A 17,259-nucleotide genomic window follows, 5' to 3' on the forward strand; every position below is an offset into this window, starting at 1 on the left:
AATAACCACCATTGTCTCCGGACCACACTTTGTTTATCCCTTCATCTGTGAATGCTCACTCGGCTGTCTTCACCTTTTGGCTGCGGGGAATGGTGCTGCTGTGGACCATGTGTGGGTCCAGGGAGTCTTCTGTGAAGGCCTGCCACACTTCACTCAGCTCTTGTGAGAATATGGACAGCGGGAGAGCCTCACCCAGGGACAGGGGTCTGGGGAGGAGGGGTGAGGGTGCACACCGTGCATAGCACACTGCATGACACCCGCCAGTGTTCCCACTGCACACAGAGTGCAGGCTGAAGGCCTTATGAGGCCCGGCTCCTTCCCAGTCCCCCAGTCCACCCCCTGCTTTTGTCCCATTAATCCAGTCATACTGGTCCCCATAATATGGGAAACAGGCAGAAAAAAATTAAATTTCCTTTCTACCTGCAGCCCATTGACAAGTCCTTGAAACAGGCAGAGTGACCTTCCTCTAGGAATTCAGCTGCCTGGATGTTAATACATTGCTGAGGGCGACAGGTAGTCTTAGCCTGACCCCCAGGACCCTGTAGGACTCTAACATACAAAAATTCCTTTAGAAACCTGCTTTATCTCTACCCCCTGAGATATATGTTGGCAATCATCCCCCAAGCATATGACCCACCAATGAACATCTGAAGGGTCTCATGACTGAGTTTTTTTTTTTTTTTTCATGACTGAGTTTTTATATAACAGTAATAAATGACCTTTCCTAAAAACAGCTAGCCCCCTCAGGATACTGGAAACCCTGTATCCAAAATACCTGGGAGGCTGACATGCTCATCACAACTTGAAAGTATGTGATAGGCCACTCCCCGTGACCTTGGTGACTCTTCGTGACCCCTGTGCAGCCCATCCTGCTCACGGTCCCATCCCCGGGCTTTAATAAAACCACACTTTTGCATCAAACACGTCTCAAGAATTCTTTCTTCTCTGTCGGCTTTGGACCCTAACATCTTTCCTTCATCACCCATGTTTCTCCAATAAGGAAGATAAGCCCCTGCCTGAGAGAGGGCTGCTCTGATGTTCCCTCTATGTATGGAGGCTGCCCCTCCTTCTACTAGTCAAATGGCTTACTCACTAGGTCCCGCTCATTCTTTCCAGGTGCGGCCACTGCTGGGGCCTTCTAGGACCACCCGTGTAACTCAGCAGGCTTCCCCCGTGCTTTGCTGTCCTTCCCTGCTCAGTTTTTATACACTGGACTTGTTAACCATGCCCCCCACCCCCCAACCTAGAAAATCAGTTCCGGGATAAGAGGCACTTTGTCTCTATTGCCTATCAGTCTGTTCCTAGTACCTGGTAGGGGTTCAGTGAGTCATTCTGAATGGCAGGAGGCCTGGCTCTCAGGGTGCTGGGCGGGCTCCGGCCTCTCTCTGGGGCTGCAGGCCCTCCTATCCAGTGGCCCAGCCCATGGCGGGGCTGCGCGCCACCATTTTGTGGCCAAGTCTGCCTTTCCCTTCCTTACCCGTGCTCCCACCTGTACCACCCTCAGCTGTTTCTGTGTCTTATTAGACTTGGAGCCTCTCACTACCCACAGCTAAGGTCAGTCTGCAAACCTGCAGATCCCAAACATTTTCTTTCTTTCTTTTTTTAAAGATTTTATTTATTTGTTAATGAGAGGCATACAGAGAGAGAGAGAGGTAGAGACACAGGCAGAGGGAGAAGCAGGCTCCATGCAGGGAGCCCGACGTGGGACTTGATCCCAGGACTCCAGGATCATGCCCTGGGCCAAAGGCAGGCGCTGAACCGCTGAGCCACCCAGGGATCCCCCCAACATGTATTTTTAGGGGGTAGAGATAAAGGAAATTTCTTTTTTCTTTTTTTTTTTTTAATTTTTATTTATTTATGATAGAGAGAGAGAGAGAGAGAGGCAGAGACATAGGCAGAGGGAGAAGCAGGCTCCATGCCCGACGTGGGATTCGATCCTGAAGACGATCGCGCCCTGGGCCAAAGGCAGGCGCTAAACCGCTGCGCCACCCAGGGATCCCGAGATAAAGGAAATTTCTAAAGGAATTTTTATATGTTAAAGTTGACTTTGGGCAGCCCAGGTAGCTCAGCGGTTTAGCACCCACTTCATCCCGGGGTCTGATCCTGGAGACCCGGGATTGAGTCCCACGTTGGGCTCCCTGCATGGAGCCTGCTTCTCCTTCTACTTGTGTCTCTGCCCCTCTCTCTGTGTGTGTGTCTCATGAATAAATAAATAAAATCTTAAAAAAAAAAAAGTTGACTTACAGGATCTGGGGGTCGAGCTAAGATTGCCTTTTGCCCTCAGCAAAGTATGAACATTGAGGCAGTTGAGTCCATAGAGGAATGTCCCTTTGCCTGTTTCAAGGACTTGTCAGTGTGCTTTCCTGGGCTTGTGCTTTGTCCTCAGTTAGTCCTCGTTCCCCCACCATTTTCCAAACCCACCCCCTTCTGTTGTTGCTGCCACAGACTGTGGCTTCAATGCCGTGCCTTGCACACACTGTCCCCTACACCTATGTGCCCTTCTTCATCTTCTCTCTTAGACAACATTCCTGTTTGATCACTTAGGCTTCACCTCCTCTCTGGCATCATTAGATGGGCTTCTCCAGGTAAGTTAAATTTAAGATATTCATCATAGAGGCATCTGGCCGGCTCATTCCATAGAACATGTGATGTTTGATCTTGGGGTGGTGAGTTCAAGCCCCATGTTGGACGTAGAGCTTACTTGAAACTAAACTAAACTAAAATACTCATCAGTAGCTATTATTTTTTTTAAATATTTTATTTATTTATTCATGACAGAGACAGAGAGGGGCAGAGACACAGGTAGAGGGAGAAGCAGGCTCCATGCAGGGAGCCTGATGTGGGACTCGATCCCGGGTCTCCAGGATCACAGCCTGGGCTGAAGGAAGTGCTAAACCGCTGGGCCACCAGGGCTGCCCCTCACCAGTAGCTATTAAAACCTTTAAGTTCGGGCAAACTGGGTGATCCTGGAGACCTGGAATCGAGTCCCACATTGGGCTCCCTGCATGGAGCCTGTTTCTCCCTCTGGCTGTGTCTCTGCAACAACCCCCCCCCCCACCCCCAATGTCTCTCATGAATAAATAGATAAAATCTTTTTTTAAAAAAATCTAATAAATAAATAAAAAAATAAAACCATTAAGTTTGGCACCACTGAAAGTGGGGCAACCAGGCCTGTGTGTCTTCTGGCCCAGTGCAATGGGAGTATATGTCTTGAAAGAATTCTGGTTCTCCTGGAGCCTCCAACCTAACTACTGGTTCACAGGAAGTACAGGGAATAGAGGAATGGGTTAATCACTTGTGGATGCCATCAGCCAGACCCAGTACCTGGGCAATTCTAGTAGCAAAAGACCCAGTTCCATCAACAACTAAATAGCATGAAAAAGGGGGGGGGGGGAAGAGGAGCTGTTTGTTTAAAAATGATTTTAAGACACATACCAACCAAATGCAGTGTGTTTGCAATCCAATCCTGAATTGGATTCCGATTTGAACAAAACAATTGTGAAATACATTTTTGACACAACCCAGGAAATTTGAACATGGATTGGGTATTTGATGCTATTATGGAATTACTGTTAATTTTGTGCGTTGCATTAAAAAAAAAATTCCTTGTTGGGATGCCTGGGTGGCTCAGTGGTTGAGCATATCTGCCTTTCGCTCAGGGTGTGATTCTGGAGTCCTGGATCGAGTCCCACACTGGGCTCCTTGCATGGAGCCTGCTTTTCCCTCTGCCCATGTCTCTGCCTCTCTCTGTGTCTCTCATGAAAAAATAAATAAAATCTTAAAAAAATATATTCAAAAAATTTCTTGTCTACCAGAGATACATCCTGAAGAGTTTATAGGTATAATGATATTGATGGTGGAAGCTTAATTTAAAATAATCCTGCAGGGGATCCCTGGGTGGCTCAGTGGTTTGGTGCCTGCCTTCAGCCCAGCGCATGATCCTGAAGTCCCAGGATTGAGTCCCACGCTGGGCTCCCTGCATGGAGCCTGCTTCTCCCTCTGCCTCTCTCTCTCTCTCTCTCTCTCTTTTTAAAGATTTTATTTATTCATTCATGAGAGACACAGAGTGAGAGCGAGAGTGAGAGAGGCAGAGACGCAGGCAGAGGGAGAAGCAAGCTTCATGCAGGGAGCCTGACGTGGAACTCGATATGGGGTCTCCAAGGCAGCATTAAACTGCTGAGCCACCAGGGCTGCCCTTCCTCTGTGTGTGTGTGTGTGTCTCATGAATAAATAAATAAATCTTTAAAAAAATCCTGCAGGGGTGCCTGTTTGGCTCAGATCATGATCTTGGGGTCCTGGGGTCGAGCCCTGTGTTGGGCTTCCTGCTCAGCAGGGAGCTTGCTTCTCCCTCTGCCTCTGCTCCCTTGCTGGTCCTGTGCTCTTTCTCTGTAAATAATAAAATAAAAAAAAAGTAAAAAAAAAGTAAAAAAAATATTCCTGCAGGGGAGGAGTATGGTGCCTGATGTGTAAGAAAAGAGGGTCGTTTGACAAAATCAGATGAGCACAATGCTCCCATGTGAAAGTTGGGTGACAGTTACATGAGTGCTCTTAGGATATTTCTCTACTTGGGGCACCTGGGGGGCTCAGTCAGTTAAGCCTCTGACTCTGACCTGACTCAGGTCACCATATAGATATCATGGGATCCAGCCCTCTGTCGGGTCGTACTCAGCAAGGAGTCTGCTTGAGATTCCCTCTCCCTCTCCTTCTGCACCTCCGCCCCCTCATGTTCTCTCCCCCCTCCTAAAATAAATAAATATTTAAAACAAAGACTATTTTGGGCAGCCTGGGTGGTTCAGCGGTTTAGCACATCTTCAGCCCAGGGTGTGGTCCTGGAGACCCGGTATCGAGTCCCACCTCAGGCTCCCTGCATGGAATCTGCTTCTCCCTCTGCCTGTGTCTTTGCCTCTCTCTCTCTCTGTGTCTCTCATGAATAAATAAATAAAATCTTTAAAAAATATTTCTCTACTTATCAAAATAAATTCCATATAGGTTTCTTCTTGGGGCAGACCCTGTGCCCCTGTCTCCCTCTGGAGACAACGACAAAGATGTGTTCCTGTCCTCAAGAAGTTCCAGGTGATGGGACGCCTGGGTGGCTCAGTGGTTGGGCATCTGCCTTTGGCCCAGGGGTGATCCTGGAGACCCAGGATCAAGTCCCACATCGGGCTCCTTGCATGGGGCCTGTTTCTCCCTCTGCCTGTGTTTCTGCCTCTCTCTCTCTCTCTCTCTCTGTGTGTGTGTGTGTCTCTCATGAATAAATAAATAAAATCTTTTTTTTTTTAAATAAATAAAATCTTAAAAAAAAAAAAAAAAAAGAAGTTCCAGGTGATGGAGAAGACAGGTGAGAATTCAGGCCCTGTCCATGTTCAGTGATCAGGGCAGGCCTGGGGGGAACTTGGTAGCGACAGGGAGACAGAAAGCTACCTGACCCAATGAGGGGAGTCCTCCTAGATAGAGTACAGCTCAGGTCTGGCCTCTGTAACAAGAAATGACAAAATAGGGCAGCCCGGGTGCTCAGCGGTTTAGTGCCGCCTTTGGCCCAGGGCCTGATCCTGGAGACCTGGGATTGAGTCCCACATCGGGCTTCTGCATGGAGCCTGCTTCTCCCTCTGCCTGTGTCTCTGTCTCTCTGTCTCTGTCTCTCTCTCTCTCTGTGTGTCTCTAATGGATAAATAAATAAAATCTTTGGAAAAAAAAAAAGATATAACAAAATACAACAGCTCCAAGCAGACATAGTGTGAAGATATGGCTGAAAACTGGCCTGTGTTATGGATGGAGTGCTGCTCTCATCTGTATATGGAAAAACACCTGGCATAAACTTGTGAGATACATATCATCACTGTTCTAGGGAGGAGAAAAATGACGTTCAAACAGGTTAGGTAACCCAAGTTACACAATTAAGAAGAATTTAAGTCAGAGTTTGAACCCAGGACTGGCTGCCTGCAAAAGTGTGTTCTTCCCTTAGCACTAGAGGTTTCTTCTTTCCAGGGACCTGGGGCAAATAGGATGCTCTGGCTTATTGCTGGGCCTAGTGCTTCCCACCAAAAGCTAGGTTGGGCATAGGAGAACCCGGGGGCTCTCATCCTAGCCAGGCTGGTCCAGACTGTCCCACACTTGCCCTGAGTCCCACAGCAAAGGTCCCTTCTAGGCGGTTCCAGGCTGGGAATGAGGAAGCAAGAGTGCTTGAGTTCTGGAGGACACCAGCTCCCCCATATCAATCCTTTCTCCTTCTAACCCTCACCCCCCAAAACCTTGAGTTTGCAGTGAAAGTGGATTAATCACTCCTTGGATATAAGTGGATGTGAATATTTATGAAGACTTCCCCACTTTGCCACTTTGACCCTCAATTTAGCTCTGTAAGTCAGTTAGGTAGGGTGCATGTTGGTACTTTGACTCATTAAAGTACACCTAGGTCACCTAAAGTATTCTGCTGTCATCATTTTGCAGTTTTAAGCCCACTCAATGGGGTCACATGGCTTGCTGAAGTTCTCCCAGTCGGGTAGTCTGGGGCCAAGGCTTGAACCCAGGCAGCCCTGAAGCCAGGGGAGTTCCACCTCAGCTGGACAGGGAAGTTGCAGGACCCAGCCTGGAATCAGTTTCCCTTCCCAGCCAGTTTCATGCTCTTCTCCCTGAGAGTGAGCTAGCTGGCAGCTGCACCTGATTCTCATCAGACCACACAGGACAAGCCAGGTAATATTCAATTAGCTAGAAGCTCTTCTCCTAGAATTCTCACTCACCTTAGACTCACCTTAATATATGTATTTTCCTGAAGTGCCTTCCCCCAGGCTCCACACACCATGTTAGCATCTTCCCCCTTCCTAAAAGTGTCATTTGCTTTTTGAACTGCTTTGGGCTTTCTGCCGCTCCACTGAGCATCTCTCATCGGCATCCTTACCCTTTGATAATCCCTCCCCCCTGCCCAGCCCCCTGCAAAATCACTGGTGGGGGAGTGAGAGGACCATGACCCATGGGAGGCCTTGATGGAGAGATGACTCTAGGAAGGAAGAAGTGGGCCTGGGGGAAGAACCCACAGGCTCCTTAGAGGTGAGATGTGCAGATTCACAGGCAGATGAAGTAGATTCTGGGTGTGGCTGGGTGTGATCTGGGCTTTAATTTACTGTGGGTAATGAAATTTTCCGGACCTCCCCCTGGTTCTCCAGGTGAGCACATGATTCTCAGGTGGTTTTTTTAAATTGTGGTAAAATATGCATAACATAAAACTTATCATTTTAGCCACTTTTTTTTTTCTGATCAATATGTCTATCTTTATGCCAGTACCACATTGTTTTGATTATCCTAGCCCTGTAGTAAAATTTGAAATTGGGAAGTGCGAGTCTTGGCGTTCTTTTTTACTTATGGGACTCCTGGGTGGCTCAGCGGTTAAGCCTCTGCCTTCCGCCCAGGGTGTGATCCTGGAGTCCCCAGATAGAGTCCCACATTGGGCTCCCTGCATGGAGCCTGCTTCTCCCTCTGCCTGTGTCTCTGCCTCTCTGTGTCTCTCATGAATAAATAAAATCTTTAGGGAGAAGCCAGCTCCAGTGTGAAAGTGGATTGCGCAGTGATTTTTTGTTTCTCAATGACAAAACCCATTTAGGTCCTAGGCGGTTTGGAGTTTCAGGCTTCTTTTCAGATGGGTGGAGTAACCTGGAATCGGGAGGGTTGGTGGAGAGCCAACAGCGTCTCGCCGTGGTGGGGCTGGTAGGCTGTGTGTAGGGGTGAGGCGTGAGGCTTCTGGTTTTTGCTCTAGGTCTTATTTCTCTTCTCCCTCCCTCCCTTCCTTCCTAGATTTTGTTCATGAGAGACACGCACACACAGAGAAAGTCAGAGACACAGGCAGAGGGAGAAGCAGGCTCCAGGCAGAGAGCCCGACGCGGGACTCGCTGAGCCACCCAGGCTGCGCATCTTATCTTACTTCTTGAACGCACTTTCTGTACGTTGCCTCATGGTCTCATCTTTGTTGAACAGACAAGGAAAGACAGTTAACGAAGGATCAGAGTTCAGTAGTTTGCCTAAATTTGAGGACTTGGCCAAGTAGGACTTGATAAAGCTGGTCCTACTGGTATTTCACTAACAAGCCGCTGGGCTGCACCGGAAGCTAAAGATATTGAGAATGTGGTAAAGGCGACAGCTGGGCGCTGGAGCAGGCGTCCCACTTCCCGGCCTCCCAGTCCCGCTCGCACCGCCCGGGGCGTGGCCCTCCCATTGGCTGTCCGGTACAGGGCCCCATGCTCACACGAGGAGAGGCAGCCAATCAGTGCGGGTCGTCTCCGCCCAGCCGGCCCGCGCTAGATCGCGTCGTCTTGTCCCTCCCGCGGCATGCCGGGAATTGTAGTCGGATGAGAACTTTCTGCCTGGAGGGACGGGAGATCCGGAACTACCGGACCCAGAGGGCCGCGCGCCGAGGGGAGCTGCTTTCAGGAGTTCCCCGCCAACACCCGACCTAGAGCCGACTTCCAGGAGCAGGTGAGAGAGGTAGCGGGTGAGCTGGGCTAGGCCGGGGCCGCGGTGGGAGGCTCGGCCTCGCCGCGGTGGCAGTGCCGGGGCGGGGGGTGGGGGGTGGCGGTGTGTGGGGTCACAGGTGGGTCCGACCGGCTGGTCCTCCGGCTGCGTGCACCTGCAGCGTCCCCGGCCGCCCGTGCCGTTCCGAGTCTGGCCGTGCGGACCCCGCGCCGCCTGTGAGGCTCCGGACACCCAATCCCCGCGCCCACAGGGATACCTTGTGTCCCTGACCCCCGGGGTTCCGGTGCAGTTCTCGTCTTGGAGGTATCTTCGAGCCTGCCAGCCCTTTCCCCGCCGACGAGGGAGACCCGGGTGCCAGATTTGTCGCCGCACTCCCCACGTACCTTCCCTGCCTCCCAGAGCATCAGTTGGCCCCTCCGTAAGGTAGGGTGCTTTCAGGCTCCTTCCAGGCCCTAGTCCTCGGATGCAGTCGTCTGCAGTCTTACAGCTGCTCTCCAGGACTTGAGGGGAGAAGCCAAGACAGTAGCAATTCCAGAGGCTCCCTTCAGGACTTGAAGTTAGGTGGCATTAAGTTATTTTAAGTGCGCACTTGTGTTAAGCGCGACCAGTGGACTTTCAGTCAGTCAGCCATGCTTTTTGTAACTTGGGTTTCCTTCTTTTTGGAGATGTCTGCATGCTCAGCTCAGAAGAGAGCAGGGGGCATTCCAGGGCCCAGAGGCAAAAGGGTGGTGGGGGTGACCTGGGGAGCCACCACCGTGCATTTGCCTTTGGTGCTTGCCCCTGCAGGGAGTGCTCGGTGCCCCCTCCCTATGTCACCCCCGTGATGCCCCTGTCCCGCTGGCTGAGATCTGTGGGGGTCTTCTTGCTGCCAGCCTCTTGCTGGGCGCCCCGGGAAAGGTGGCTGGGTCTCCACCGGCGGCCCTCCCTGGTGCACGGGTTCCCAGTCCTGGGGGCCTGGCACAGTGCCCGCTGCTGGTGCCAAACGTGGACAGAGGAGCCTCGGTGAGTGCAGTCGGGGTGAAGGGCTTTGGGGAGGGGAACAGCTGCTCGGGTTTCTGACTTGGCCTTCCTCTCCTCAGAGCACTTTACTCCTCCCTCAGAATGAATGGAGACCAGAAATTGGACGCTTATGCCCAAGCAAGGCAGGATTTCATCCAGCACTTCCCCCAGATTGTCAAGATACTGACTGAGGATGGCATGGGCCACCCGGAGACAGGAGACGCCATTGCCCGGCTCAAGGAGGTGAAGGATTAGTGACTTCAGAGAGTAGATCTTTAGTTCATTCTGTATGTGTGTAGGATTCAGCTGTGGCTTTTGGGAGACCTTTGACACAGCGGATGGGGGTGGAGCAGGCTTTTACCTGAGTGACTCTGGATCTCTGGAGCAGGCAAGGCCTGGGCAGGTATACTTATTCAGCCCATCAATCCTGCCTCATGGTTCAGGTGGGCCATCTGGACTGCTTTATATGAGGTGGAGGCCCTTGGGGATGAAGGCCTAGGTCTTTGATTTTGTTGAGAAAGGGAATTACCTGTCCGGAAGTCATAAGGTGCTACTTTGTCAGAGACCTTGGGAGGAAGGCAGCCTGAGGCACTTTAGGAGGACCCAGGGATCATCAGGAAGCTCTGCTCCAGGGGTTTGCTGTGTGGTACAGTCAGTTCAGCTTCTGGCTCTTGGTTTCGGCTCAGGTCATGACCTCATGGGTCAGGAGATCAAGCCCCATGATGGCCTCTGCGCTCTGCCCTCAGCGGGAGTCTGCTTAAGACTTTGTCTCCTCCCTTTGCCCCACTCCCAAAACAAATAAATAAATTTAAAAAAAAATAATAAAAAAAGAACGAAAGAAAAGAAACCTTTGTTCCAGGGCAGGAAATCTGGCCAGGATATTTGAATTGCCTGATTTTTTTCTTTCTTGGGGGATATCTAGTAATTCTTTTATAAATACTGTCTTGTTTGTCTGAGGATAACCAAGGAAAGGGTTTGCCTACACTGGGGTAGCAGTTGAAGGTTTACCCAGTACATTAGAGCTGGTGGACAGCAGGGCAGCAGAAGGCAAAAAAAGTGCTGCCAGCAGGAAGAGATGGCACTGGAGGAGCCCTCTTCTGGCCAATTTCAAGGCCTTGTCTGTCTTTATTTATTTATTTTTTAAAAAGATTTATTTATTCATTCATTCATTCATGAGAGACACGGGGAGAGAGAGAGGGGGGCAGAGACACAGGCAGAGGGAGAAGCAGGCTCCATGCAGAGAGCCCAATGTGGGACTCATCCCAGGACTCCAGGATCATGCCCTGGGCGGAAGGGAGGTGCTCAACCTTTGAGCCACCCAGGTATCCCAAGGGCCTTGTCTTTAATACTGTGAGAGAGGCTTTTCATTTGCAGATAGTTTGAACTGTGTTTAGGAGGAGGCGGCTGGGAAGTCTAGGAGAGGGGGATGGGGCTGAAACCTGGGAAGGAGAGACCTGGACGTACCAGCCATTCCCAGGCATGTACAGAGTTTTCCCTGGGTTCAAGCCCTGTTGTGGGCCTGGGAACAAATTTTAATGTGCAGAAGCCTTTAAATTTACCTAGGAATGGGGGTACCTGGCTGGCTCAGTCAGCAGAGCGTGTGTCTCTTGATTGCAGGGTCATGAGTTCAAGCCCCACACTGGGTGTGGAACCTGCTTAAAGGAAAAGAAAAAAAAATGTACTGGGGAAGACAACGAGGAGAGAGCCTGGAGATAGGGGCACTCTTCCAACAGCACTCCAGGACTTGGGGGAAGAAGCCAAGCAATTCCAGAGAGGCTCCTGCAGGAAGAGTGGGATTTGAGGAAGTTAGCATAATGTCAAGGTTAGAGGTGGGAGAGGGCAGATACCCTGCAGACCCTGATGCCCTGTCCCTCTTCCTTTGCCCTCAGGTCTTGGAGTACAATGCTGTTGGAGGCAAGTACCAGCGGGGTTTGACAGTGCTGATAGCATTTCAGGAGCTGGTGGAGCCCAGGAAGCAGGATGCTGCTAGTCTGCGGCGGGCCCTGACTGTGGGCTGGTGTGTGGAGCTGGTAAGGGAGATGGGGGAAAGGCAGGAGAAGCAGAGGTTTTTACCAGGGTCATGGGTCCTGTGGGGAGGGGAGAGAGGAGCTTGAAACTGACTTCTCCATGTCTTTCTGCCAAGATTAGATAATGATTTACTCTAAGGGTTAACAAATGTGGGGAACTTCTTTGACAGGAGGTATGTACTTAATCTATAAACTAAGCTAGGTGTGGGCCAGGACCTTGGAGCTGGGCATGAAGGTGTCAGCTCTTTCCTCCGAGCAGATGGGAACCGTCAGAGTGACCTAACTCTTCCAGAGAATTATTCTAAAGCAGAGATTGAAAACTTGCAGCCCACCGATAGTTTTTGAAAATTAAGTACCCTAAATTCAAGAAAGGAGAGATGTTATATAAAAACCCAGATTTCTAGGGGCATCTGGTTGGCTCAGTCGATGAAGTGTCTGCCTTCGGCTCAGGTCGAGTCCTGTGTCAGGCTCCCTTCTCAGTGGGCAGCCTGCTTCTCCCTCTCTCTCTCTGTCGCTTCCCCTGCTTGTGCTCTCTTTCTCTTTCTCTCTCTGTCTCTCTCTCAAATAAATAAGTAAAATCTTAAAAAAAAAAAAACCCTCAGATTTCTAACATCACATGGAAAATTGCTAGATCTGCGTCTGGGATCCCACATAACAACGGGCTGACGTTGAATCATAGCCACTTCACAGAGTCAGGGCACACGCGCTCTTGTGCGGTTCTGTCTCTCTGCTTTGTGCCAATCCCCGTGTGTCCTTGTCTTCTATACCCAGCTCATTTGCCCCTTAAAGGGGTATGGTTTCCTGGCCTAGCCCAGAAGCTTCCTTAGTGACAAGGAGACTGGATTCTAGAAGGGGAGGGTGGCAGAGCTCATAAGGGAAGACACTCAGGACCTGGCCTGTGGAAAGGAACAACTGCCTCCAGGGAGAATGTTACGTGCTCAGGGTCAGCCATGCTGCATTCTGCATAGGGCAGTGTGGGTGGAGCTGTCTGGCCTGTGGGTGTTGGGAATTCCAGTCTGGAGCTCATAAGTGAAAATGGGGGTGGAGAAGGGGTATTTGTCTCCAAGGAGGTAAAGGGACAGGCCCCTGGGTGACAGAGGAGCCAGGCAAGGCCAGAAGGCTGGAGCATCAGGGCAAAGCAGAGGAGCAGAGCTATGGGACCAGGGCAGGTCACCTGGTAGGATGAATGGTCCTGAGTTAACAGCTACACCCTAGGTTCACCTGGGAGAGTCCCAGGTTTTTTTTTTAAACATGGCTGTAATGCTGTCATTTCCCCTAAGATCCCTTTTGACCTGTCCACCATTGTTTGTACTTGGGTGATATTTGTTACAATTTCTGGTTTTATCTTTCTCCTGCGTCAGGTCCTTCAACCTCTTGTCTATTTCAGCATTAACTGCTTAAGAATAAGGACATTTGCCTGTATAACCACAATGCCATTGTCACATCTGTCTTAGTTCATTTGGGCTGAGCTTCTACAACAAAATACCTCACACTAGGTAGTTATAAAGAACAGAAATTTATTTCATAGAGTTCTGGAAGCTGGAAGTTGAAAATTGAGGCACCAGCATGGGGAGGGGGGGTTCTTTGGGCTCAGCGGCACCCTCCTGCCACAGTGCCTTGTGGTATAAGGAGCCAGGCAGCTCTAGAGCCTCCCGTCAGGAGGGCTCCATCTCTGAGCGCTTCCAGAGGCCCCCCCACCCCCTAATACCGTCATCTTTGACCGTTAGGATTTCAACATACGCATTTGCGGGGAACACATTCAGACCATGGCAACATCCCAAGATACTTAACCCTGATAAAGGAATATTATCTAATGTATATTCCATATTTAAATATTCCTTATTCTCCCCGGAGAGTCCATTCTAAGTTGGTTTTGTTTAAACATTTAGGGTCCAGTCAAGAGTAATGAACTGTATTTGGTAGGTCTTTAATCTTTAGAATAGCCCTTCCACCATAACCAATAATTGGGATAGATTTCTCACTTACTTGATCTGGGGTGGGACTCTGGCACTGATATTATTTTTATTTTTTTTTAAGTTCCCCTAATAAATAGAAGGTACTTTTGGGTTAAGAACCACTGCTGTGGGGCAGACGAGACTGAGGGGAGCCACGGAATGAACGCCCTTTGGAGACTGTCTTGTTGAGTGGTGCTGGTTGAAACCAGGTGGGAGAGGCACTGGACCAGTGGCATTCGTGGAACCAGGTCACTCCCAGTAAACACTCTATAAATGAAACACATGCCTCCAGTGTGGAAAGCCCAGACCCTGCCCCAGGGTGTGGTCAGAGGTAAAGCTGCAGATGGGTGCCTCCTTCCCCGAGGATTCACTTGGAACAGGAGCAAGGGCTACCATCGTCCTTTCTACGCTCTGCATGCCAGAGCCAATGGGCAGTGTTACATGTTTTAAGCAAGGGCAGACCTATTCGCGCACACCCAGAGATCAGGATACAATGAAGATTTAAAACCATGTCCTGAAAAGCTGTTTTTAAAGGCTCGAATGTGTAGCCTGAATGCAAGACGAATCATGGGGTACATGACAGTGTTTCATGATTTATGAGACAAGTGTTTATGACACATGAGCTCTGGGACTAGCACTGTGCAAGGCTCTGGGAGTGCCAGTTGGGCAAACACACTGTCCTGGCCTCCAAGGATGGGACAGCCTGGTGGGAGCCAGCACATTCCTGGGACTTTTAGGTAGGCTAGCACTTAGAAGAGAAGCCCTTTGCTGATGTTGGCATGGTTAAATGTTTAAGACCTAACGGTGACAGCTACTGAGTCAGACTGCAGTTCTGTCCTATTAGACCTGCACTGCTAAATGAGCCCCCCAAGGTGGGGCTTTGTCCTGGGCACTGGTGCATGTAAGCAGAGGGCCTGGAGGCGACATGGGAAGTCACAGTGCATGAAGAAATCTTAACCTTAAGCATTCACTATAGTTTTTGGCAAAAGAAGAGTATGGGATGTAATGCTTCATCACTTCCCCCATACCAGGATCATTAGGGCTGCTTGTGTGGACATGTCTGAGACCTGCTGGAGTCTCTTACTCTGGAAACAAAAGTTTTGATCTCATGTTATATTGGGAAGTCTGAACCAATGAGGTCACATAATTTCCCATAGTGTTTGGCACAGGATAGAAATCCCGGGTCTCCCCATCCTCAACTTCCTTCCTAGCTCAGTGGTTATCAATAGCTGCAGCTCTGTTGCTGGTGGAGGGAGCATTAGTAAGGATTCATGAGGGGCTTATTCCACTCTTCCTTCTCCTAGCTCCAGGCTTTCTTCCTGGTGTCAGATGACATCATGGACTCGTCCCTCACCCGACGGGGGCAGATCTGTTGGTATCAGAAGGTATAGTGTGTAAGAGGGTGGTGGTGGGCATGGGAATAGGCCACAGAGCAGTGGTGGCAGAGGGCATCCCGAGGGTTCAGAATGGCCAGAATGACTGCTTGTGTTCTCTGTGTTGTGTCCCTGACAGCCAGGCATAGGCTTGGATGCCATCAATGACGCTTTGCTTCTGGAAGCATGTATCTACCGCCTGCTGAAGGTCTACTGCCGGGAGCAGCCCTATTACCTGAACCTGATTGAGCTTTTCCTCCAGGTGTGTTGCAGGCCAGCCCAGGGCCAGAGCCCGTCCATGCCCGGTTTGGCCTCTGTGGTTCAGGGCATGGGAGTCAGCTACAGTGGCCTGGAAAGGAACAAAGGTGTTGGGTGTCAGGCAGATTGGTGGCAGAAAGGACTTTTACTCCTCTTTGTGAGTGGAAGAAGGGGTGAGGAAGCCCTGTGTGCCTACGGGCCTTGGGATTTGGGGTCCTCTGCCTCTTGCTGCCTTTCTCTCTGCTCATGGTGTGGGTTTCCCAGCCCTGGATGAAGCCCAGCTGACGGGCCACCCTCCTCCTCCTCAGAGTTCCTACCAGACTGAGATTGGACAGACCCTGGACCTCATCACCGCCCCCCAGGGCAGCGTGGATCTCAGCAGGTTCACTGAGAAGAGGTGAGGGACGGGGGATGGTGCCCACACGGTGAGGGGGACTGGTGCTGGGCCCTGCCTTCCTGAGGACTCTGCCTTCCCCCTCCTCAGGTACAAGTCTATTGTCAAGTATAAGACGGCCTTCTACTCATTCTACCTTCCTGTGGCCGCTGCCATGTATATGGTGAGTGTGCCCACTGCCCCTTGCTGCCCACGGACCGGGCTTTTGGACCATGGGCACCCAGCAGGCAGCTTTGGACAGGGGGCCCCCACTGAATGGCTACGTGACCCTGAGCCAGTTGTCTCAGTGTCTCCTCACCTGTCCAATGACCGAGTTCCCACCTCAGGACTTCTGCAAAGATGAAGGGAGGCAGGGAATAGGAAGGAAAGTGGTTGGTACGATTCGGAAGAGCACCGACTGCTGCATCCATGTCTGGATAGGGTTGGGGGGGTTCACACTGAGAGGTAGACCAGGTCCAGACAGGCAGTGGGATTCCCTGGCCGCCTCAACCTCACTGTTCCACGTTCTGCTTTCATCCGGAAAGACACCGAGGAGGATGAGGGGCCATGGATTGGGGCCTGGCCGTCCGCAGGCCCCCAGGGCTCATCTGTGTCTGTTGGCATGCACCAAGGGCTAGAGGTTGGCCCACTGAGACATCCTGGGACCAGGAAGCCAGGGATGTCTGAAAGAAGAGGGCAGAGGATCTGGGGGCTGCTTTGGGGCCCCCTAGGAGATGCAGCAAGGAAAGTGGAGGCACCCCTGGCATTTGATCTAGTGATCCTTTCTTCACTGTAGGCAGGCATCGATGGGGAGAAAGAGCATGCCAATGCTAAGAAGATCCTGCTGGAGATGGGGGAGTTCTTTCAGATTCAGGTAGGAGGGCACTGGTGGGGAGCAGGCCACTGCCAGCCTAGTGCCCTGCGTGGAGTGTCTTCATTGGTCCTCCTCTGCCCTCTGCCCAGGATGATTTCCTGGATCTCTTTGGGGACCCCAGTGTGACGGGCAAGATTGGCACAGACATTCAGGACAACAAGTGCAGCTGGCTGGTGGTTCAGTGTCTGCAGCAGGCATCTCCAGAGCAGCGCAAAGTCCTTCAGGTGCTTGGGAGGCCATGGATCCTGGAGCTCCCAGGAAAGGGGGCATATAAGGATTCTCAAAGGGGCTTGGCAGCATCAGCAGACATTTTTTTGTCATAACTTGGTGGGCGTGTGCACGGGCTGCAGGTATCTCTAGCGGGTAGAGGCCAGGAAAGCCGCCAGACATCCTCCAATGCACAGCAGAGCTTCCCCACAATTAGCCAGCCCCAGCCTCGGCCTCGGCCTCGGCCTCGGCAGTGCTGGTGTAGAGGAAACTGGCCTGAACTAGTGCAGCAGGAGAGGGAGGTTCAAAGACCCGGGAAATCGGGAAATGGGAGGCTGGAATAGATAGAGGAGGGGCGTGCCAGATGCCCTGATAGCAGGAGAAGGCTAAGCCAGTTTCCCTGCCTCCAACCCCTTCCAGGAGAATTATGGGCAGAAGGAGGCGGAGAAGGTGGCCCGAGTGAAGGCGCTGTACGAGGAGCTGAACCTGCCGGCTGTTTTCACGCAGTATGAGGAAGACAGCTATAGCCGCCTCATGAGCCTCATTGAGCGGTGCGCCTCACCCCTGCCCCCAGCCATCTTTCTGGGGCTGGCGCACAACATCTACAAGAGGAAAAAGTGACCTAGAGACGGCGAGGGTGGGGCGGGGCGGCTCTCAATAAATTGTCCAATCTTCTCGTGCGTCTGTGCCTGCTTGTAATGGTCTGGGGCACAGCTGTGTCCCCAGTAGGCAGGGT

The 17,259-nt window shown here is 51.2% G+C and overlaps 1 protein-coding gene across 15 annotated transcripts; it reads left to right on the forward strand.

Moving 5' to 3' along the window:
* Positions 1–8,305: 8,305 nt before the first annotated feature.
* FDPS (farnesyl diphosphate synthase) lies at positions 8,306–17,197 on the forward strand. Of its 15 annotated transcripts, none has more exons than XM_072829845.1 (12): positions 8,317–8,460; positions 8,747–8,880; positions 9,244–9,459; positions 9,537–9,699; positions 11,346–11,486; positions 14,743–14,823; positions 14,951–15,073; positions 15,378–15,466; positions 15,554–15,626; positions 16,239–16,316; positions 16,406–16,540; positions 16,944–17,197. In XM_072829845.1, exons 3-12 carry the CDS (start codon positions 9,281–9,283, stop codon positions 17,142–17,144), a joined length of 1,263 nt encoding a protein of 420 aa, XP_072685946.1. In that variant the 5' UTR covers positions 8,317–8,460; positions 8,747–8,880; positions 9,244–9,280; the 3' UTR covers positions 17,145–17,197. The 15 variants fall into 15 exon arrangements, with proteins under 15 accessions (XP_072685952.1, XP_072685958.1, XP_072685946.1 ...); XM_072829844.1 differs by having other exon boundaries at positions 8,323–8,460; positions 8,708–8,880; XM_072829852.1 differs by lacking the exon at positions 9,244–9,459 and having other exon boundaries at positions 8,320–8,460.
* The last annotated feature ends 62 nt before the right edge of the window (positions 17,198–17,259 follow it).

Source organism: Canis lupus, chromosome 6, assembly GCF_048164855.1.
Source record: "Canis lupus baileyi chromosome 6, mCanLup2.hap1, whole genome shotgun sequence".
NCBI classification, from domain to species: domain Eukaryota; kingdom Metazoa; phylum Chordata; class Mammalia; order Carnivora; family Canidae; genus Canis; species Canis lupus.